The sequence below is a fragment of the Pongo pygmaeus genome, chromosome 1, assembly GCF_028885625.2.
Source record: "Pongo pygmaeus isolate AG05252 chromosome 1, NHGRI_mPonPyg2-v2.0_pri, whole genome shotgun sequence".
In the NCBI taxonomy this organism is placed as follows: domain Eukaryota; kingdom Metazoa; phylum Chordata; class Mammalia; order Primates; family Hominidae; genus Pongo; species Pongo pygmaeus.
Window position 1 is genome coordinate 196,899,336 of NC_072373.2, and position 24,813 is coordinate 196,924,148.

At 43.7% G+C, this 24,813-nt stretch overlaps 1 protein-coding gene across 1 annotated transcript in view; it reads left to right on the top strand.

Moving 5' to 3' along the window:
• The window catches only part of CSMD2 (CUB and Sushi multiple domains 2), a 664,918-nt gene that overhangs the window by 324,703 nt on the left and 315,402 nt on the right, over positions 1-24,813 (top strand). The window contains exon 7 of the mRNA XM_054497047.2: positions 23,294-23,371. Within this exon, the coding sequence (XP_054353022.1) occupies positions 23,294-23,371 (78 nt within the window). The remainder of the gene's footprint in view (positions 1-23,293; positions 23,372-24,813) is intronic.

The following is a 24,813-nucleotide window of genomic DNA, read 5'->3' on the forward strand; positions in this document are numbered from 1 at the left end:
ATGTGACAGCAAAAAAGATGAATGCGCCTAGGCCAATCTCTGCTCTTAAGGAGAACAGGTTAAAGAGAGGTACAGACATAAATCTATAACTTCTGTACAGCATGATAAGAGCTGTAATTGAGGCCTGATTAAGAGTTCCTGGGCTAGAGATAAAAGGGCAGTTAGTTTTGCCAGAAGGATTTAGGGAAAGCCAAAAAAGAGGCAGTGACTTAAATGTGGGTCTCAGAAAGATGCCAGACAGACCATGGGAAGATGTGTTCCAGGTCAAGCAAAGGCAAGAAAGCATGAAACTATCACGTCTAATGAACCACAACTACTTCCATGCGTCTAAAGCAGCAGTCACAGACCAAATCCGGCCCTCCACCTGCCTTTGTATGGCCCTCCATCAAAGAATGGGTTTTACATGTTTGAACAGTTGAAGAAAAGAAATTGAAAAAAATAATATTTCATGACACATGAAAACTGCATGAAATTCACATTTCAGTGTCCATAAAGGTTTATTGAAACACAGCTATGCTCATTCATTTACACCTGGTCTATGGCTGCTTTAGCACTACCAGGGCAGAGCTGAGCAGTTTATGACTGAGACAAGAGGCCCACAGGCCTAATATATTTACTACCAGGCCCTTTACAGAAAAAGTTTGCCAACCTAGAGGCAAGTCTGCCACCTAGAGAAAAGCAAGCAGGAGAGGTAGCGAGCACTGAGACTGGAAAGTGTGGTAGTAGTCAAGTTGTGAAAGTCTCAGTAGAGTTGGGCTTGATTCCATGAGTCATAGATGAGAAGTGATCAGAAGTTGTTAATGAGAGGGGAGACATGATCACATTTTCATTTTAGGAAGATCTTTGCCCTAGAATCCAAATTGAGAAAATGGTTAAGAATCCTGGGGAATTGGTAACAAGGGTCAGAGTTTAAACAGGAGTGAAGATGAAAAGGAAGGACAGACCAAACGTATTTCTGGTAAACCCCACTGGACTCATGACTAGTTAGATTTGGTGGGAGTGGGAGGGGATGGGGTTGAAGGAGATGAAGGAGTCAGGGATGAATCTAGCTTAAGTGGTTTTAGAAAAATGATATTAACGAAGATGGTCTGGGGCAGAGACAGATGGGGGATGAAGTTTGCTTGGGACACATTGATTCTGGGTAATGTTGGGGTCAGGGATTGGGAGACTATCTAGTGAGCAGTTGACTAGTCTGTGGGTCTGTAGCTCAGGGAAGAAGGGTCTGGGCTAGAGATAATGATGTGAAAAGTTCAAGCCAAAGTAGAGGCTGAGACCACCATTCCCCTCCCCACGTATAACAGGATAGGGCCAAAAAAGTGGTTTTCAAAGTGGGTTCCTTGGAGACTAACAGGTCCTCCAGCATGGTTTGATAGGGGCTGAGTGGGTGGGACTTCAGGTTTCCACCCCTACTTCAACCTGAGCAGTTTTTCTTTGAAGTATTTTATGTAGTGGATATTTACCTAAAAGTATGTTAAAATGATAAGTTCCTGTAGCTAAAGTGCTTGGCAACCACAAGACTTTAAAGTTTCTTAAGGTTTTTTTTTTCAGTTCTGGTAGGCCTATTGAGGTTGTGTAATCAATCCGTCTGCCTCCAGGCCAGGAATGTTTCAAGTCTATGGAAATGATGGTGAGAAGAGCCTTTCTTAATGCACTCAATGGCTGCTAATCACAACTGGTGAGGGGCTTCCTTGGCTGGGAGGACAGCACCCTCATTATCTCCCTCCTCATCTGTAGAGAGGGGCTCTTGTTAACCCTACAGGGCTACTGGAAATGAAAGAAGATCCCAGTATAAAATACCTGGCACTGGGTAGGTTCTGAGGAGGTGGAACCCTCAATCCTCATATTCATCAATCACTTTGACTCGCTTGTTAAATGGTGAAACCCTTGCACAGTGAGAAAGAGCTGGTGCCTCTGGCTCTTCCTTAGACACCTGCTCTTTGCTTTCCACTCTGACCTAGTGATCGTCATTTGGCCCCTCCCTTCAGTCGGATCCCAGCCTGCCTTTCCTATACCTGTCACTGCCTCTCTTCCCAAGTCAACCCTGCTGACTGAGAGATGGAAGATATTCCACAGTGAAAACCATTGGCTCCTTTGCCTTCTAGAAGTCCTGCACTGAGTTTCAATTGTCTGCAGAATAAACTTATTGATTTGAAAACATTTGCATTTACTGAGATGGTTGAGGCTTTTTATAATAACAAGCTGAAGCTTCTGTTTTCCATTGAACATGTTGGGTTCTTGCCTGTCACTTATCTTCAATCTGAGGCCAGAATGAAAGTGCTTCAGGCATCCTGTGGTCCATGTTCTGACTGTTTTGACCTATTCTTCTTGGCCTGCTGATCTGCTAAACTTTCCAGCCTAATTTCCAGGTTCTGCACCACCAAAGGTCTCGCAAAAATTGCAGGCTTGTTGCTGCTCGGCTCAGGAGCCCAGGGTCCACAAAACTGAGCTTGTGAGTTCAGTTCAGAGTGAGCCTGTTACTGATGCATGCACACAAAATATGGCACCCGTGACCTCACCAGGTTTCAAGTGTAACCCGCTCCTTTTGACAGGAAATGAATTTAAAGCACATATTCTTATAACAGTCATTCATTCACTCAGTCATCAAACTGTTATTGGGAAACTTCTGTGTGCCTGGCTCAGTGACATCACAGAATATAGATGCACAAGCTCATGGGGCAACAGCTGGAAGAACAGGACATGATTTTACAATGCAATGGAGTTTCAACAGAGGTCTGAAGGAAGCCTTGAGAAGGGCAATGACTTCTACCTGAGAGATGTAGACACCCATAGGGAGGCAATAACATTTGAGTGAGGTCCTGGGTACCTACAAATAAGAGGTAGCCAGGCAGAGAAGGGGAGGAAAGAATGTCCCAGGTAGAGAAAACAGTATTGCTTAGGCCGCATAGGCTATCAAAACCAATAACCAATGGCTAGAGTGATTTCTTAAACATCTCTCTTTCCTCTCGTCATTGTCTCCAGCTGAATTCACCGAAGTTAGTGAATAACCCCACATGGCTTATTAATAATGGCAAAGCACTATTTTGGGAACCAGAACATGCTACTCCCAACACCACTTCCCATTTACCATGCCAGATCCTTCTCTTCTTTAGGAATTCCAGTGGTCTCAGTTTTGCTGTGGTTAACTGAGAATCCACGGAAGCAGCATCCAACAAAGCACTTTTTACAACCTTAGTTGAGTTGATGACTATTTTTTCTACCATTTTCAAAAAATCTCTGAGCATACTGCATAACCAGCTTCTGGGGAGCTTTGCATAATTTTCTCAACTGTCAGTGGGTGATCCTTCAACACCTGAATTCTTAGCAATAGCTATTGCCAGAATTTTGAGTGTTCTTTTAATTATTTCTGTGCTAACTTTTTACTCTTCATTAGCTGGAGCAGTGAATCTAAGGATGAAATGTACCGAGGCAAAGCACCCAAATGATACCTTTTTCAATAGTAACTCCTGTAGCCTTCAGTGTATCTGACTCTCTTTTTTTCATTCTTTTCCACATCATTTTTCCCATCAACCTTCAGCACAGCTATTGCATCCAAAATTTTGCCAGATGTTCTTCTAGTTTTCCTTTTTCATAGACACTAATAGTAACATCTAACTGCTCAATTATTTCTTGCATTTTTTTCATTATTATACTTCAAGTTTTAGGGTACATGTGCACAATGTGCAGGTTAGTTACATATGTATACATGTGCCATACTGGTGTGCTGCACCCATTAACTCGTCATTTAGCATTAGGTATATCTCCTAAAGCTATCCCTCCCCCCTCCCCCAACCCCACAATAGTCCTCAGAGTGTGATGTTCCCCTTCCTGTGTCCATGTGTTCTCATTGTTCAATTCCCACCTATGAGTGAGAATATGCGGTGTTTGGTTTTTTGTTCTTGCGATAGTTTACTGAGAATGATGATTTCCAATTTCATCCATGTCCCTACAAAGGACATGAACTCATCATTTTTTATGGCTGCATAGTATTCCATGGTGTATATGTGCCACATTTTCTCAATCCAGTCTATCATTGTTGGACATTTGGGTTGGTTCCAAGTGTTTGCTATTGTGAGTAGTGCCACAATAAACATACGTGTGCATGTATCTTTATAGCAACATGATTTATAGTCCTTTGGGTATACACCCAGTAATGGGATGGCTGGGTCAAATGGCATTTCTATTTCTAGATCCCTGAGGAATTGACACACTGACTTCCACAATGGTTGAACTAGTTTACAATCCCACCAACAGTGTAAAATTGTTCCTATTTCTCCACATCCTCTCCAGCACCTGTTGTTTCCTGACTTTTTAATGATTGCCATTCTAACTGGTGTGAGATGGTATCTCATTGTGGTTTTCATTTGCATTTCTCTGATGGCCAGTGATGGTGAGCATTTTTTCATGTGTTTTTTGGCTGCATAAATGTCTTCTTTTGAGAAGTGTCTGTTCATGTCCTTCGCCCACTTTTTGATGGGGTTGTTTGTTTTTTTCTTGTAAATTTGTTTGAGTTCATTGTAGATTCTGGATATTAGCCCTTTGTCAGATGAGTAGGTTGCAAAAATTTTCTCCCATTTTGTAGGTTGCCTGTTCACTCTGATGGTAGTTTCCTTTGCTGTGCAGAAACTCTTTAGTTTAATTAGATCCCATTTGTCAATTTTGGCTTTTGTTGCCATTGCTTTTGGTGTTTTAGACATGAAGTCCTTGCCCATGCCTATGTCCTGAATGGTAATGCCTCGGTTTTCTTCTAGGGTTTTTATGATTTTCGGTCTAACATTTAAGTCTTTAATCCATCTTAAATTAATTTTTGTATAAGGTGTAAGGAAGGGATCCAGTTTCAGCTTTCTACATATGGCTAGCCAGTTTTCCCAGCATCATTTATTAAATAGGGAATCCTTTCCCCATTGCTTGTTTTTCTCAGGTTTGTCAAAGATCAGATAGTTGTAGATACATGGCGTTATTTCTGAGGGCTGTGTTCTGTTCCATTGATCTATATCTCTGTTTTGGTACTAGTACTATGCTGTTTTGGTTACTGTAGCCTTGTAGTATAGTTTGAAGTCAGGTAGCGTGATGCCTCTAGCTTTGTTCTTTTGGCTTAGGATTGACTTGGCGATGCGGGCTCTTTTTTGGTTCCATATGAACTTTAAAGTAGTTTTTTCCAGTTCTGTGAAGAAAGTCACTGGTTGATGGGGATGGTATTGAATCTATTAATTACCTTGGGCAGTATGGCCATTTTCACGATATTGATTCTTCCTACCCATGAGCATGGAATGTTGTTCCGTTTGTTTGTATCCTCTTTTATTTCACTGAGCAGTGGTTTGTAGTTCTCCTTGAAGAGGTCCTTCACATCCCTTGTACATTGGATTCCTAGGTATTTTGTTCTCTTTGAAGCAATTGTGAATGGGAGTTCACTCATGATTTGGCTCTCTGTTTGTCTGTTATTGGTGTATAAGAATGCTTGTGATTTTCGTACATTGATTTTGTATCCTGAGACTTTGCTGAAGTTGCTTATCAGCTTAAGGAGATTTTGGGCTGAGACAGTGGGATTTTCTAGATATACAATCATATCGTCTGCAAACAGGGACAATTTGACTTCCTCTTTTCCTAATTGAATACCCTTTATTTCCTTCTACTGCCTGATTGCCCTGGCCAGAACTTCCAACACTATGTTGAATAGGAGTGGTGAGAGAGGGCATCCCTGTCTTGTGCCAGTTTTCAAAGGGAATGCTTCCAGTTTTTGCCCACTCAGTATAATATTGGCTGTGGGTTTGTCATAGACAGCTCTCATTATTTTGAGATACATCCCATCAATACCTAATTTATTGAGAGTTTTTAGCATGAAGGGTTGTTGAATTTTGTCAAAGGCCTTTTCTGCATCTATTGAGATAATCATGTGGTTTTTGTCTTTGGTTCTGTTTATATGCTGGATTACATGTATTGATTTGCATATATTGAACCAGCCTTGCATCCCAGGGATGAAGCCTACTTGATCATGGTGGATAAGCTTTTTGATGTGCTGCTGGATTCGGTTTGCCAGTATTTTATTGAGGATTTTTGCATCAATGTTCATCAAGGAGATTGGTCTAAAATTCTCTTTTTTTGTTGTGTCTCTGCCAAGCTTTGGTATCAGGATGATGCTGGCCTCATAAAATGAATTAAGAAGGATTCCCTCTTTTTCTATTGATTGGAATATTTTCAGAAGGAATGGTACCAGGTCCTCCTTGTACCTCTGGTAGAATTCAGCTGTGAATCCATCTGGTCCTGGACTCTTTTTGGTTGGTAAGCTATTGATTATTGCCACAATTTCAGAGCCTGTTATTGGTCTATTCAGAGATTCAACTTCTTCCTGGTTTAGTCTTGGGAGGGTGTATGTGTCGAGGAATTTATCCATTTCTTCTAGATTTTCTAGTTTATTTGCATAGAGGTGTTTATAGTATTCTCTGATGGTAGTTTGTATTTCTGTGGGATCAGTGGTGATATCCCCTTTATCACTTTTTATTGCGTCTATTTGATTCTTCTTTCTTTTCTTCTTTATTAGTCTCGCTAGTGGTCTATCAATTTTGTTGATCCTTTCAAAAAACCAGCTCCTGGATTCATTAATTTTTTGAAGAGTTTTTTGTGTCTCTATTTCCTTCAGTTCTGCCCTGATTTTAGTTATTTCTTGCCTTCTGCTAGCTTTTGAATGTGTTTGCTCTTGCTTTTCTAGTTATTTTAATTGTGATGTTAGGGTGTCAATTTTGGATCTTTCCTGCTTTCTCTTGTGGGCATTTAGTGCTATAAATTTCCCTCTACATGCTGCTTTGAATGTGTCCCAGAGATTCTGGTATGTTGTGTCTTTGTTCTTGTTGGTTTCAAAGAACATCTTTATTTCTGCCTTCATTTCGTTATGTACCCAGTAGTCATTCAGGAGCAGGTTGTTCAGTTTCTATGTAGTTGAGCGGTTTTGAGTGAGTTTCTTAATCCTGAGTTCTAGTTTGATTGCACTGTGGTCTGAGAGACAGTTTGTTATAATTTCTGTTCTTTTACATTTGCTGAGGAGAGCTTTACTTTCAACTATGTGGTCAATTTTGGAATAGGTGTGGTGTGGTGCTGAAAAAAATGTATATTCTGTTGATTTGGGGTGGAGAGTTCTGTAGATGTCTATTAGGTCTGCTTGGTGCAGAGCTGAGTTCAATTCCTGGATATCCTTGTTAACTTTCTGTCTCGTTGATCTGTCTAATGTTGACAGTGGGGTGTTAAAGTCTCCCATTATTATTGTGTGGGAGTCTAAGTCTCTTTGTAGGTCGCTCAGGACTTGCTTTATGAATCTGGGTGCTCCTGTATTGGGTGCATATATATTTAGGATAGTTAGCTCTTCTTGTTGAAATGATCCCTTTACCATTATGTAATGGCCTTCTTTGTCTCTTTTGATCTTTGTTGGTTTAAAGTCTGTTTTATCAGAGACTAGGATTGCAACCCCTGCCTTTTTTTGTTTTCCATTTGCTTGGTAGATCTTCCTCCATCCTTTTATTTTGAGCCTATGTGTGTCTCTGTACATGACATGGGTTTCCTGAATACAGCACACTGATGGGTCTTGACTCTTTATCCAATTTGCCAGTCTGTGTCTTTTAATTGAAGGATTTAGTCCATTTACATTTAAAGTTAATATTGTTATGTGTGAATTTGATCTTGTCATTATGATGTTAGCTGGTTATTTTGCTCGTTAGTTGATGCAGTTTCTTCCTAGCCTCGATGGTCTTTACAATTTGGCATGATTTTGCAGTGGCTGGTATCGGTTCTTCCTTTCCATGTTTAGTGCTTCCTTCAGGAGCTCTTTTAGGGCAGGCCCGGTGGTGACAAAATCTCTCAGCATTTGCTTGTCTGTAAAGGATTTTATTTCTCCTTCACTTATGAAGCTTAGTTTGGCTGGATATGAAATTCTGGGTTGGAAATTCTTTTCTTTAGGAATGTTGACTATTGGCCCCCACTCTCTTCTGGCTTGTAGAGTTTCTGCCGAGAGATCAGCTGTTAGTCTGATGGGCTTCCCTTTGAGGGTAACCCGATCTTTCTCTCTGGCTGCCCTTAACATTTTTTCCTTCATTTCAACTTTGGTGAATCTGACAATTATGTGTCTTGGAGTTGCTCTTCTCGAGGAGTATCTTTGTGGCGTTCTCTGTATTTCCTGAATCTGAATGTTGGCCTGCCTTGCTAGATTGGGGAAGTTCTCCTGGATAATATCCTGCAGAGTGTTTTCCAACTTGGTTCCATTCTCTCCGTCACTTTCAGGTATACCGATCAGATATAGATTTGGTCTTTTCACATAGTCCCATATTTCTTGGAGGCTTTGTTCATTTCTTTTTATTCTTTTTTCTCTAAACTTCTCTTCTCGCTTCATTTCATTCATTTCATCTTCCATCACTGATACCCTCTCTTCCAGTTGATCGCATCAGCTCCTGAGGCTTCTGCATTTTTCACGTAGTTCTCAAGCCTTGGCTTTCAGCTCCATCAGCTCCTTTAAGCACTTCTCTGTATTGGTTATTCTAGTTATACATTCGTCTAAATTTTTTTCAAAGTTTTTAACTTCTTTGCCTTTGGTTTGAATTTCCTCCTGTAGCTCAGAGTAGTTTGATCGTCTGAAGCCTTCTTCTCTCAACTCATCAAAGTCATTCTCCGTCCCACTTTGTTCCGTTGTTGGTGAGGAGCTGCATTCCTTTGGAGGAGGAGAGGTGCTCTGCTTTTTAGAGTTTCCAGTTTTCCTGCTCTGTTTTTTCCCCATATTTGTGGTTTTATCTACTTTTGGTCTTTGATGATGGTGACGTACAGATGGGGTTTTGGTGTGGATGTCCTTTCTGTTTGTTAGTTTTCCTTCTAACAGACAGGACCCTCAGCTGCAGGTCTGTTGGAGATTGCTAGAGGTCCACTCCAGACCCTGTTTGCCTGGGTACCAGCAGCGGTGGCTGCAGAACAGCGGATTTTCGTGAACCGCAAATGCTGCTGTCTGATCGTTCCTCTGGAAGTTTTGTCTCAGAGGAGTACCCGGCCGTGTGAGATGTCAGTCTGCCCCTACTGGGGGGTGCCTCCCAGTTAGGCTGCTCGGGTGTCAGGGGTCAGGGACCCACTTGAGGAGGCAGTCTGCCCGTTCTCAGATCTCCAGCTGCTTGCTGGGAGAACCACTACTCTATTCAAAGCTGTCAGACAGGGACATTTAAGTATGCAGAGGTTACTGGTGTCTTTTTATTTGTCTGTGCCCTGCCCCCAGAGGTGGAGCCTACAGAGGCAGGCAGGCCTCCTTGAGCTGTGGTGGGCTCCACCCAGTTCGAGCTTCCCTCCTGCTTTGTTTACCTAAGCAAGCCTGGGCAATGGCGGGTGCCCCTCCCCCAGCCTCGCTGCCACCTTGCAGTTTGATCTCAGATTCCCGTGCTAGCAATCAGTGAGACTCCGTGGGCGTAGGACCCTCCGAGCCAGATGCGGGATATAATCTCCTGGTGTGCCATTTTTTAAGCCCGTCGGAAAAGCACAGTATTTGGGTGGGAATGACCCGATTTTCTTTGACTAGGAAAGGGAACTCCCTGACCCCTTGCACTCCCCAAGTGAGGCAATGCCTCACCCTGCTTCAGCTCACGCACGGTGCGCTGCACCCACTGTCCTGTGCCCACTGTCTAGCGCTCCCTAGTGAGATGAACCCAGTACCTCAGATGGAAATGCAGAAATCACCCATCTTCTGCGTCGCTCACGCTGGGAGCTGTAGACCGGAGCTGTTCCTATTCGGCCATGTTGGCTCTACCCCATCGCATATTTTTCTCAGTTTGAGTCTTGTCACCTTTTCCATCCAAGAACATGGCATCATCTTTGGTCACAATGACTGCTCCAACTTTTCCTAAGTCATGAAACTGAACATCTTCAAGCTTTAGGGTCAAGCTCTCTTTTCCAAACACCATGCCATTGTAGCAATAGCTTTGTTTGGTCTTTCTATGTCACCAATGCCTGTAGTTTTGACTACTGTAGCCCAAATGCCAACTTTTATCCTATTTTAAATGATCATACTGAGAGCATCTTCAGCAATTATGACCAAAGACTTTCAGTGGACATTGGCAATTTTAAGGTGAGTACAATTAACTGCTTACTGGAAATCCCAAGCATCCTAGAATTCTCCTTTCTAGACTTTTGATATGTTATTCAAGTAGGGAGACATGTAATCTTGGTCAATCTCTGTTGTCTAATTCATTCAGTATTTTTCTGTCCTTTACTGTGATGACACCCTTCCAACATTTGTGATTACATCAGAAATGATGTTGCTGATTTGTTTGTCTCCATTTGCAGACATTGTGTAAATGGAGAAATCTCTTCAGGAGTTGTCACAGGTTTAGGCTGCTTCTTAAGTTCGGTAATTACAGTATCAGCACATAACATCACACCTTTCCTGGTTTCCACTGGATTAACACCTTTGCTAATCTCTACTAAGCCTTCCATGGTGATGGAGCATGCCAGTACAGTAGCAGTGGTGGTGCCACCCCAGCCTCTTCATTTGTGTGTTGGCAACATCCTGATCAAATCTGGTGCCAGTATTTATCTTGTAAGTCAATTGACCTGCAACAGATACATCATCTTCTGTTACTTTGAGGCTTCCCTGTCTCTGTTCAGGAATCACCGTTCTTCCCTTTGGCATCATAGTAATGGCTACAGCACCTGCTAGAAGGTCTGTACCTTGAAGCATTAGGTCTCAAGCATGTGCACTGAATTGTCTATCTTTGGGATAATTCTGAGTGTGGTGAGGAACCAGTGTGCCAAACCCTGGCTTCATCTGGCAAAGAACTGTGGGTAATGAAAGCATTTCTGCAGGGTAGGTGGCTAAACGGCGAGGCAGCCCTCAGCTACAAGGGAGGGGCAGAATGCAGGATGTATACCCAACAATTTTTTAAGTAGGAAAAAGGCAAGGTCAGATTTCAGTTTTTGAAAGATCACCCTCTGCAACTTTTTAAAAGATGGGCTAGAGGGGATGAATCTGCAAAGAAAACTCTAGCAAAAGAGGATGAGTATAGGGTAGGAGTGTCTTAGAACATTGAAAGAAGGATACACATTGGAGAAATTGTATAAGGCTGAGCAAATTGGATTTGGTGAAGGAGTAGTGGCAGGAAAGGAAAAGATCATTCAGTCAATAGACTGCCAAGTGGCAGGGGAAGGGGAATGATCAAGTTTAGTGGAGGGGCTCACCCTCATAGAGGGAAGTCTGAATCCATTGGGAAGAAAAGAAGATGCAGATTCCCTCCACTTCTTGACTCCCAGAGCCTTGGAGACAGGTTAGGCCTCCCTTTGCTCTCTCCTTCCCTAACAGGTCCTTGTCTCCCGCTAGCTCAGTCCAATAAGTCATGCTGCAGACTAGAGAGGCATTTGTATTTCCAGATTCTTCTAGCTAAATGTGTACCATGTGTCCCGCTAACCTTTACAACAGCGGGAAAATGTCTTCTAATTAACCAGAATATAAAGGATGAATGGAGCAGCCTGGCAGTCTCCTGTAGTCATTATCATTTGGAGGAGATGAATGTACCTAGTAAGATTTCCATCAACCAGTTACAGCCAGCACTTTTCCCTTGGGAGTCCTGATTTTGTTCACATACAGTGAAAACCATGCACAGTATATGTGTATGATGTGTATGACTTCTTTTCTGTATGTGAATATTTGTATCCATGTGTTTACATGTGTTTGAATATGTACTTGTGAGTGTGCTTGTTGTAGGCAGAAATGTGCATGTATGCATGGGTAAGTGCACAGTACGAGAAGCAGCCCAGTGAATATTAAGCATACTATCAGGGGGTGTGCATTAAATTGTAGCCAGACCATGGAGCCAGCCCCAGGTTCCATTTTACCTCCACTGCATTGATAGTTACAGAATCTTCTTTTTACAGACAACTGGTTCAGTATAATATCATTGGCACAAGGCTAATGGGTGCTCCATGAAAAAAGATCCATGTACAAACAACATGAATGAGTATATCCCAGAAATTCTCTATGTTCTTTCTATGTTGTTCATCTTCTTGTTTTGACTTTCTTTTCTGACTGGGTCTGCTGGTAGTGCACTCTGGAGTTCTGGAGACCTGCCTTTGTTCTCTGACCCTTCACAACCTGGTCTCTCCCAGTCTGTTGAGTTAGCTCTTCAATTAGCTTATTTCATGGCTGATTTCCTATGGTGCTGCACATTTCCATGATCACTCATCACCCCACCCACCAGAGCAGACTGTTAAAAAAACAAGATGGCTATATATAACTCAGGGTGTGACTGCTTCCCTGGGATTGCTCAAAAACTGAGACCCCAGCATCTGGAGGTGATGTCTTAATGCTAATATTCCGGAGGTGGAGCCAAGATGGCCGAATAGGAACAGTTCCAGTCTACAGCTTCCAGTGTGAGCGACACAAAAGACGAATGATTTCTCCATTTCCAACTGAGGTACCGGGTGCATCTCACTGGAGATTGTCGGAGAGTCGGTGCAGGACAGTGGGTGCAGTGCACTGAGCCTGAGCCGAAGCAGGGCAAGGCATCGCCTCACCCAGGAAGTGCAAGGGGTCGGGGAATTCACTTTCCTAGCCAAGGAAAGGGGTGACGGACGGCACCTGGAAAATTGGGTCACTCCCACCCTAATACTGTGCTTTTCCAACAGTCTTAGCAAATGGCACACCAGGAGATTATATCCCACCCCTGGCTCAGAGGGTCCTACACCCATGGAGCCTCGCTCATTGCTAGCACAGCAATCTGAGATCAAACTGCAAGGCAGCAGCGAGGCTGGGGGAGGGGTGCCCGCCGTTGCTGAGGCTTGAGTAGGTAAACAAAGTGGCGGCTGGGAAGCTCGAACTGGGTGAAGCCCGCCACAGCTCAAGGAGGCCTGCCTGCCTCTGTATACTCCACCTTTTGGGGCAGGGCATAGCCAAACAAAAGGCAGCAGAAACCTCTGCAGACTTAAATGTCCCTGTCTGACAGCTTTGAAGAGAGTAGTGGTTCTCCCAGCATGCAGCTTGAGATCTGAGAATGGGCAGACTGCCTCCTCAAGTGGATCCCTGAACCCTGAGTAGCCTAACTGGGAGGCGCCCCCCAATAGGTGCAGACTGACACCTCACGCGGCCGGGTACTCCTCTGAGACAAAACTTCCAGAGGAACGATCAGGCAGCAACATTTGCTGTTCACCAATATCCGCTGTTCTGCAGCCTCCGCTGCTCATACCCAAGCAAACAGTGTCTGGAGTGGACCTCCGGCAAACACCAACAGACCTGCAGCTGAGGGTCCTGACTGTTAGAAGGAAAACTAACAAACAGAAAGGACATCCACACCAAAACCCCATCTGTACGTCACCATCATCAAAGACCAAAAGTAGATAAAACCACACAGATGGGGAAAAAACAGAGCAGAAAAACTGAAAATTCTAAAAATCAGAGCGCCTCTCCTCCTCCAAAGGAACGCAGCTCTTCACCAGCAAAGGAACAAAGCTGGACAGAGAATGACTTTGACGAGTTGAGAGAAGAAGGCTTCAGATGATCAAACTACTCTGAGCTAAAGGAGGAAGTTCGAACTCATGGCAAAGAAGTTAAAAACCTTGAAAGAAGATTAGACAAATGGCTAACTAGAATAACCAATGCAGAGAAGTCCTTAAAGGACCTGATGGAGCTGAAAACCATGGCACGAGAACTACGTGATGAATGCACAAGCCTCGATAGCCAATGCGATCAACTGGAAGAAAGGGTATCAGTGATGGAAGATCAAATGAATGAAATGAAGCGAGAAGAGAAGTTTAGAGAAAAAAGAATAAAAAGAAATGAACAAAGCCTCCAAGAAATATGGGACTATATGAAAAGACCAAATCTATGTCTGATTGGTGTACCTAAAAGTGACAGGGAGAATGGAACCAAGTTGGAAAACACTCTGCAGGATATTATCCAGGAGAACTTCCCCAATCTAGCAAGGCAGGCCAACATTCAAATTCAGGAAATACAGAGAACACAACAAAGATACTCCCAGAGAAGAGCAACTCCAAGACACATAATTGTCAGATTCACCAAAGTTCGAATGAAGGAAAAAATGTTAAGGGCAGCCAGAGAGAAAGGTCGGGTTACCCTCAAAGGGAAGCCCATCAGACTAACAGCTGATCTCTCGGCAGAAACTCTACAAGCCAGAAGAGAGTGGGGGCCAATAGTCAACATTCCTAAAGAAAAGAATTTCCAACCCAGAATTTCATATCCAGCCAAACTAAGCTTCATAAGTGAAGGAGAAATAAAATCCTTTACAGACAAGCAAATGCTGAGAGATTTTGTCACCACTAGGCCTGCCCTAAAAGAGCTCCTAAAGGAAGCACTAAACATGGAAAGGAACAACTGGTACCAGCCACTGCAAAAACATGCCAAATTGTAAAGACCATCAAGGCTAGGAAGAAACTGCATCAACTAATGAGCAAAATAACCAGCTAACATCATAATGACAGGATCAAATTCACACATAACAATATTAACCTTGAATGTAAATGAACTAAATGCTCCAGTTAAAAGACACAGACTGGCAAATTGGATAAAGAGTCAAGACCCATCAGTGTGCTATATTCAGGAAACCCATCTCCCGTGCAAAGACACACATAGACTGAAAATAAAGGGATGGAGGAAAAGCTACCAAGCAAATGGAAAACAAGAAAAGGCAGGGGTTGCAATCCTAGTCTCTGATAAAACAGACTTTAAACCAACAAAGATCAAAAGAGACAAAGAAGGCCATTACATAGTGGTAAAGGGATCAATTCAACAAGAAGGGCTAACTATCTTAAATATATATGCACCCAATACAGGAGCACCCAGATTCATAAAGCAAGTCCTGAGTGACCTACAAAGAGACTTAGACTCCCACACAATAATAGTGGGAGACTTTAACACCCCACTGTCAACATTAGACAGATCAACGAGACAGAAAGTTAACAAGGATATCCAGGAATTGAACTCAGCTCTGCACCAAGCAGACCTAATAGACATCTACAGAACTCTCTACCTCAAATCAACAGAATATACATTCTTTTCAGCACCACACCACACCTATTCCAAAATTGACCACATAGTTGGAAGTAAAGCACTCCTCAGCAAATGTAAAAGAACAGAAATTATAACAAACTGTCTCTCAGACAACAGTGCAATCAAACCAGAACTCAGGATTAAGAAACTCACTCAAAACCGCTCAACTACATGGAAACTGAACAACCTGCTCCTGAATGACTACTGGGTACATAACGAAATGAAGGCAGAAAAAAAGATGTTCTTTGAAACCAACGAGAACAAAGACACAACATACCAGAATCTCTGGGACGCATTCGAAGCAGTGTGTAGAGGGAAACTTATAGCACTAAATGCCCACAAGAGAAAGCAGGAAAGATCAAAAATTGACACCTTAACATCACAAATTAAAAGAACTAGAGACTTTTTAATGATTGCCATTCTAACTGGTGTGAGATGGTATCTCATTGTGGTTTTGATTTCCATTTCTCTGATGGTCAGTGATGATGAGCATTTTTTCATGTGTCTTTTGGCTGCATAAAAGTCTTCTTTTGAGAAGTGTCTGTTCATATCCTTTGCCCACCTTTTGATGGGGTTGTTTGTTTTTTTCTTGTAAATTTGTTTGAGTTCATTGTAGATTCTGGATATTAACCCTTTGTCAGATGAGTAGGTTGCGAAAATTTTCTCCCATTTTGTAGGTTGCCTGTTCACTCTGATGGTAGTTTCTTTTGCTGTGCAGAAGCTCTTTAGTTTAATTAGATCCCATATGTCAATTTTGGCTTTTGTTGCCATTGCTTTTGGTGTTTTAGGCATGAAGTCCTTGCCCATGCCTATGTCCTGAATGGTAATGCCTAGGTTTTCTTCTAGGGTTTTTATGGTTTTCGGTCTAACATTTAAGTCTTTAATCCATCTTGAATTAATTTTTGTATAAGGTGTAAGGAAGGGATCCAGAAAACAACAGGTGCTGGAGAGGATGTGGAGAAATACAAACACTTTTCCACTGTTGGTGGGACTGTAAACTAGTTCAACCATTGTGGAAGTCAGTGTGGCGATTCCTCAGGGATCTAGAACTAGAAATACCATTTGACCCAGCCATCCCATTACTGGGTATATACCCAAAGGACTATAAATCATGCTGCTATAAAGACACATGCACGCGTATGTTTATTGTGGCAGTATTCACAATAGCAAACACTTGGAACCAACCCAAATGTCCAGCAATGATAGACTGGATTAAGAAAATGTGGCACATATACACCATGGAATACTATGCAGCCATAAAAAATGATGAGTTCATGTCCTTTGTAGGGACATGGATGAAATTGGAAATCATCATTCTCAGTAAACTATCGCAAGGACAAAAAACCGAACACCACATGTTCTCACTCATAGATGGGAATTGAACAATGAGAACACATGGACACAGGAAGGGGAACATCACACTCTGGGCACTGTTGTGGGGTGGAGGGGGGGAGGGATAGCCTTAGGAGATAAACCTAATGCTAAATGGCGAGTTAATGGGTGCAGCACAGCAGCATGGCACATGTATACATATGTAACTAACCTGCACATTGTGCACATGTACCCTAAAACTTAAAGTATGATAATAAAAAAAAAAGAACTAGAGAAGCAAGAGCAAACACATTCAAAAGCTAGCAGAAGGGAAGAAATAACTAAAATCAGAGCAGAGCTGAAGGAAATAGAGACACAAAAAAACCCTTCCAAAAATCAATGAATCCAGGAGTTGATTTTTTGAAAAGATCAACAAAATTGATAGACCACTAGCAAGACTAATAAAGAAGAAAAGAGGAAGAATCAAATAGACGCAATAAAAAGTGATAAAGGGGATATCACCACCGATCCCACAGAAATACAAAATACCATCAGAGAATACTATAAACACCTCTATGCAAATAAACTAGAAAATCTGGAAGAAATGGATAAATTCCTCGACACATACACCGTCCCAAGACTAAACCAGCAAAAAGTTGAATCTCTGAAGAACAATAACAGGCTCTGAAATTGAGGCAATAATTAATAGCTTACCACCCAAAATAACTCCAAGACCAGACGGATTCACAGCCGAATTCTACCAGAGGTACAAGGAGGAGCTGGTACCATTCCTTCTGAAACTATTCCAATCAATAGAAAAAGAGGGAATCCTCCCTAACTCATTTTATGAGGCCAGCATCATTCTGATACCAAAGCCTGGCAGAGACACAACCAAAAAAGAGAATTTTAGACCAATATCCCTGATGAACTTCAATGCAAAAATCCTCAATAAAATACTGGCAAACTGAATCCAGCAGCACATCAGAAAGCTTATCCACCATGATCAAGTGGGCTTCATCCCTGGGATGCAAGGCTGGTTCAACATACACAAATCAATATATGTAATCCAGCATATAAACAGAACCAAAGACAAAAACCACATGATTATCTCAATAGATGCAGAAAAGGCCTTTGACAACATTCAACAGCCCTTCATGCTAAAAACTCTGAATAAATTAGGTATTGATGGGATGTATCTCAAAATAATAAGAGCTATTTATGACAAACCCACAGCCAATATCATACTGAATGGGCAAAAACTGGAAGCATTCCCTTTGAAAACTGGCACAAGACAGGGATGCCCTCTCTCACCACTCCTATTCAACATAGTGTTGGAAGTTCTGGCCAGGGCAATCAGGCAGGAGAAAGAAATAAAGGGTATTCAATTAGGAAAAGAGGAAGTCAAATTGTCCCTGTTTGCAGATGACATGATTGTATATCTAGAAAACCCCATCGTCTCAGCCCAAAATCTCCTTAAGCTGATAAGCAACTTCAGCAAAGTCTCAGGATACAAAATCAATGTGCAAAAATCACAAGCATTCTTATACACCAATAACAGACAAACAGAGAGCCAAATCATGAGTGAACTCCCATTCACAATTGCTTCAAAGAGAATAAAATGCCTAGGAATCCAACTTACAAGGGATGTGAAGGAACTCTTCAAGGAGAACTACAAACCATTGCTCAATGAATAAAAGAGGATAGAAACAAATGGAAGAACATTCCATGCTCATGGGTAGGAAGAATCAATATCGTGAAAATGGCCATACTGCCCAAGGTAATTAATAGATTCAATGCCATCCCCATCAAGCTACCAATGACTTTCTTCACAGAATTGGAAAAAACTACTTTAAAGTACATGTGGAACCAAAAAAAGAGCCCACATTGCCAAGTCAATCCTAAGCCAAAAGAACAAAGCTGGAGGCATCACACTACCTGACTTCAAACTATACTACAAGGCTACAGTAACCAAAACAGCATGGTACTGGTACCAAAACATAGACCAATGGAACAGAACAGAGCTCTCAGAAATAGTGCCGCATATCTACAACTATCTGATCTTTGACAAACCTGACAAAAACAAGCAATGGGGAAAGGATTCCCTATTTAATAAATGGTGCTGGGAAAACTGGCTAGCCATATGTAGAAAGCTGAAACTGGATCCCTTCCTTACACCTTATACTAAAATTAATTCAAGATGGATTAAAGATTTAAATGTTAGACCTAAAACCATAAAAACCCTAGAAGAAAACCTAGGCAATACCATTCAGGACATAGACATGGGCAAGGACTTCATGTCTAAAACACCAAAAGCAATGGCAACAAAAGCCAAAATTGACAAATGGGAACTAATTAAACTAAAGAGCTTCTGCACAGCAAAAGAAACTACCATCAGAGTGAACAGGCAACCTACAAAATGGGAGAAAATTTTCGCAACCTACTCATCTGACAAAGGGCTAATATCTAGAATCTACAATGAACTCAAACAAATTTACAAGAAGAAAACAAACAACCCCATCAAAAAGTGGGTGAAGGATATGAACAGACACTTCTCAAAAGAAGACATTTATGCAGCCAAGACACATGAAAAAATGCTCATCATCACTGGCCGTCAGAGAAATGCAAATCAAAACCACAATGAGATACCATCTCACACCAGTTAGAATGGCGATCATTAAAAAGTCAGGAAACAACAGGTGCTGGAGAGGATATGGAGAAATAGGAACACTTTTACACTGTTGGTGGGACTGTAAACTAGTTCAACCATTGTGGAAGTCAGTGTGTCGATTCCTCAGGGATCTAGAACTGGAAATGCCATTTGACCCAGCCATCCCATTACTGGGTATATACCCAAAGGATTATAAATCATGCTGCTATAAAGACACATGCACATGTATGTTTATTGCGGCACTACTCACAATAGCAAAGACTTGGAACCAACCCAGATGTCCAACAATGATAGACTGGATTAAGAAAAGGTGGCACATATACACCATGGAATACTATGCAGCCATAAAAAATGATGAGTTCATGTCCTTTGTGGGGACATGGATGACGCTGGAAACCATCATTCTCAGCAAACTATCACAAGGACAGAAAACCAAACACTGCATGTTCTCACTCATAGGTGGGAATTGAACAATGAGAACACATGGTCATAGGAAGGGGCACATCACACACCAGGGCCTGTTGTGGGGTGGGGGGAGGGGGGAGGGATAGCAGTAGGAGATATAACTAATGTTAAATGACGAGTTAATGGTTGCAGCACACCGACATGGCACATGTTTATATATGTAACAAACCTGCACGTTGTGCACATGTACCCTAAAACTTACAGTATAATAATAAAAAAAGAAAGTTATTTGAAGAGACTGTAAATAAAAGTAAATTTAATCTAAGAAAAAAATGCTAATGTTCCTGGTGATGTGGATTTTGCCTAGAGCTTACCCCTCAGTGAAGGATCTTACATGACCCGTCAGTCAGCTCCCATATGGTGTGTGCCAACTGTAGGTTCTACCGTCGGTCAGCTGGGCCTGAATATACATTTTGTAGAGTTTGTGTTGTCAGTATGGGGAACCCTTGCCCAAAGAGCTGTGTCGCCTGTATTTCCCTGGGCTAACATGATGAGGACAAAGACTCTATCTGTGGGTTCTAACGTGCATCCGATGACCATGTGGTGGCTACAGGCAACACTGATGATGCAACCTCTCAGACCCAGCTCAAAGCGGTAATCACCAAGTTCATATGTACATTATGGAGCTCCCTGCAGCTTTTCAGGTTCCTTCTCACTCGGTTCTCATCACCTTGACAAACTCCATCCTATGCTAAGTAGCAGGAAGTAAAAGAGGAAGAACAGAAGTCAGCTCAAGCTTGGGATGCATGATGACATCATCCATTACTAGAAGCAGCCCAATGAATATTAAGCACAGATCCATTAGGTTAGGCAGTCTTTCCTTGGGGAGGAACGAGTGGAGAGGGTGGACACAGAAATCAGAAGGATTCCTTCTGGGCCCTTGAAAGAGGCAAGGAGCGGGAGACTTTTCCTCAATGCAACCGTGAGAAGAGAGGAAGGGGGGGCTCCCTCTTAGCATCGCCTCCCCTCATGGCCATGCATATCTCATAGTGCCCATATCAGCCTCTACATGGAAAAGCCAAGCAGCTTTGCCCCTGGGAATGGCCTCTGTGGTGCTCTGGTCCCCTTCCTCATTCCCCTTCCTCTAGCAACACTAGAGCCAGAGACAAGGAGACGGTGTAGACTCTTTCTTCACCTCCCACTTGGCCAGGTGCCCTGAGCCATCTCCACAGATCTGACCACAAATGGGCTGCACCGGGTCATACAGACCCCTCACCCACTGCTGCCCTGATGCTGGGTTACCAGGGGTATCAGGCTCAAATTGTTGTCGCGGTGCTGGAACTGCTCCTGTTCTCCCAGGGATGGTGAATCAGAGGGCTATCCCCCTGCCGCACTGTATTAGCTAGGCTTGAATAATGTATGTTTCCCTATTAATGCCCTCTGTTTGATCATGTGTCCACGTTAGTGTTCATTGGAAATGTTCCTGCTGGATACACATGGAGAGTAATGCACATTTATAAAAACGGTTGGAATGCATGTTGGGAGGCTATGACTCCGTGGTAATAACTGAATTTTATCAGGGATTCAGATTACACAGTGACTTGCCTGCCAGGGAACAAACCCTTGGGGAACTTTTTCATGTAGCCAGAGTTGGGGGACTAGGAGGCAGCCTTCCTTGCATATCTGATTACTGTGAGCTTTGATTTGGGGATTGGCATGTTACCTCAAGTCCAGAGCAAATACCTGAGTTTTCAGAGCCTGAGCTTGGGAGCAGATCCTGGAGAAGGTTGACAGTTTCCCTGAGATTGCTTTGGGTGCAGATCACAAGAAAAGAGGCTGAGGCTCAGTGGAGAACACAGCTGTTTCCTGGCTGTGTGACTTACAGCAAGTCACCTAAACCACTTTGAACCCTGATTTGATTATCTATTGAGTAGGTATAATAACTACCAGTCAAGATTGTTGAAAGTATAAAGACCAAATGAAATGATTCTAGGCATTGAGGATACACCCATGAATAAAAATCCCTGCCTTTGTAGAGCTTACATTGCAATGTGGAGTGACAAAAATAACTACATAAATGGTATAGTATGTTAGAAAATTGGGAAGATAAAGTTGGGAAAGAGGCAGGGAGAGCTGGGGTTGCAGGTGTCATTTTAATGGAGTGGTCAGGGAAGGCCTCAGTGAAGAAATGGTGTTTGCACAAACACTGAAGGGAAAAGGGGAGCAAGTCGTAGAGATACCTGAGGGAAAGCTTTTTGGGGAATTGGCAGGCTGAAGCAGAAGCATGCCTGGCATATTGTAGGCACATCAGAGAGGCCCGTGAGGCTGGAGAAGAGCAATCGAAACCAAATACAGGGTCGGAGAGGTCATGGGGACAACAGATTGGTCTTGCAGGCCATCTTAAGGACTTTTACTCTGGAAGAGATGGGTTGCCACTGATGAGTTTTGAGCAGAGATATAATATGGTTTGACTTATATTTTAATAGGATCCCTCTGGTTCTTGTGCTAAGGACAGACTATATAGGGACAAGGGTGGAAAATGGGAGTCCACAGTCACAAGGGGAAAGGTATCGCAGACTTGGATCAGGATGATGGATAATGGAAGTTGTGAGAAGTGGTTGCCTTTGGGATATATTTGGAAGGATTTGCTGATGGATTGTGTGTGGGTTTGAGAAAGAGGAGTCAAGGACGCTGATTTAAGTAAAGAACTTGTAAAGCACCCTGGACCTGGCACACATGAAGTGCCCAGTTACAGTCGTTGTCACCACTGCTGGGTATCAATCTGAGCAGGGCTAAGTCAGCAGGCGGGGCCAGCTGGAAGATGGCACACTGGGTAGCTGGGATTAAACAGCTGCTCCAAGGCATATAACCAGAGACAGGGTGAAGCTGTTAGAGGCCAAGAGAATGCCTTGGGTAACAGGGGTGGTCAGACCAAAGGCGGCTGATGGGTACAGAGGAATGGCCTTTGGAATTATGGAGTTCTGGCTCTGGCACCTTTTGTGTGCTATTTGGCAAAGTTCTGATGAACTGAGGACTAGGCTGGACTTAGTGACAGGGTCAAAGCCAGATCTGATCCATCAGGCACCCACTTGAGTCAGGCACCATCTCCCAGTGACCTCCAGGATTCAGCTTCCCCTGCCCATAAGAGGTTGGCTTATGTAGGCTGGGTTTGGCTTGGCTAATTCCCTCTTCCCCCATGTGTCTCTTATCGTCCTGGGAGCAGCTATGTTGTCTCACAATGATGGCAGAGATGCAAGAGGCCAAGCCTAATCTGGCAAGGGCTTTTATGCCTTTGAACACATCAAGGCCTCCAAATTTCCCATGGCCAAAGCAAGTCACAAGGCCAAACCCAAAGTCAAGGAGTGGGGGAATGTACTCCACCTCCATAATGGAGGGAGCTAAAAAATCACATTGCAAATGGTGAGAACACAATGAGTGGCGACAATTTGGGCTCATGTTCTGATCTACCATACCCTGTCAGGGCTGACTCAGAATTGAGGTAGAGAAAAAGCTGTAGAGAAGCAGAGGTGGGCTGCAAGGCTGCACACATCGACGCTCATGAAAAGTTTGCTGAGGAGCAGGTTGAATTCAGTAGTTCTAGTGAAATCTCAGATATCTGTGAGAGGACAGTGGGGGAGTCCCAGAGCCTCTCAGAGTCCACCCAGTGGGAGACCACATTTTTGGCCTCCCTCAGAGGGCCAGCCTGGATAGTAACTTTTCCTTCATGTCTGAGGTCCTATTGCACTTGACCACTACCCTTGGAATGTCCCAGCCCAGAGAAGTTCCTGGCTTTGACCCACCATGGAATGTTCCAAGGCACAAGAGGGGATCCTTCTAGAGGGACCCTTATCCCTGGTCACAGGCAACAACTCACATTGTTTTTCCTCTTACCTTCTCTCTAGTCAAGAAGCAAATTGAGTTGAAGTCTCGAGGTGTGAAGCTGATGCCCAGCAAAGACAGCAGCCAGAAGACGTCTGTGTGTAAGTGTCCGCCCGCCAGCCCACCTGCCGGGCCTCTTGCTTGAGGTCACATGTGCAGGCACTAAACCGTGGGGAAGCCAGATGATGCTGGAATGACTTTCCTTCAACCCTGCTTCCTCCATCCTGGGCTCTGCGCTTGGACACACTGACCCAGTGGCCAGAGAGCAGCTCTGGGACCTGCCCTTTGCCTTCTCCTCCTGGTCTTCCCATTTTCCTCCTTTTCCTCTTCCTCACTTCCCATTTGAACTGCAGTCCAGGGAGTCATTACTGCTACATTTCTCTCTTTATTTTCCTTTTGAATCACTTCCACCTGCTAAGATAGTCCTCCTTCGGCTCCTCTTTTAGGAGTCAATAACCTTGGGCTGGAATCTTGGGGGCTGCAGGGCCCCAGTTCCAGCTCCCAAGGCCAGATTGGGAAAGGGAGGCAGGGGAATGCCTAGTAACCTCCTCCAAGGGCCCCTGGACCTGGCTGGGCAAAGAGAGGACTGGGGAAGTGCGGGGGTGGGTACTGCCTCGGGTCAATGGGGAGGCACTGGGGACTCTCTTCTTGGGCATGGGGAGGATGACGTCTTTCAGAACATGTTCCTGCTACCCAGTGTTTGTAAGGTTAATAGGGGTCTACTTCTGGGGAGTGGCCTGGAATGTGGGTCCCAGAAACACCTGATCAGGGCTTGTGCTAAGGGGCTTTTGAGCTAAAGCCCAGGAAGGGCTGGGGATGGTTCTGGGCACCTCTACAAGACTGGGCTTGAAAGCGGGGGAGGTTTTTCCAGAAACCTTCCACTTTCCTTCTGAGCCAAGTGGTAGGGAGCCTTCCTGGGTCCTCCAAATGACTGACCTGGTTTTCCTTCTCCTTCCCTCTCTTTGCCCTTCCCCTGCATCTCCGGTCCTCTCTCCCTCCACTTTTTCTCCTCTTGCCACTTTCTGCTCCATCATTCTTCTCATCCTTCTGCTCCCGCCTCTTCTTTCCCTGCTTGTCTTCCTGTGCCTGACTTGCTCCTCCCACCCTCCCCATTCCTCCCTTTCCATCTCACCTCCATGTGCTCACTTTCCTGGAGATGCTAGAAGTACTTATTGAAGAGAGAAAGACATAGAGTGGCACCGGTGGTTTCCGAGCTCTGTGCCGATGTGTGTGGCCGGGAGAACATCAGGGGAAGAGGCACTTTGGTCTCAGGCTCCAACTGAACTGAGCCTGGGTTGGGGATTGTCTGTGGTCTTTGAAGTCGTCTGAGTGGAGACAGTTGCCACAGGCTGTTGGGTACAGCCAGGAACTGGCATCTCCAGTCACCCACCCTGAGGGACTGAATGGTAGAGGGCACCGGAAGAGCCTTCTTCTGTGCTTGACTTGGGGTTTAGGGGAAAGGACAGGGTGCTAGGAGAGCCCAAGGTCGGGCCAGGAATCTTCAGAGGGCTCAAGCCATGGCCCTGACCCTCACAGGCTTTTT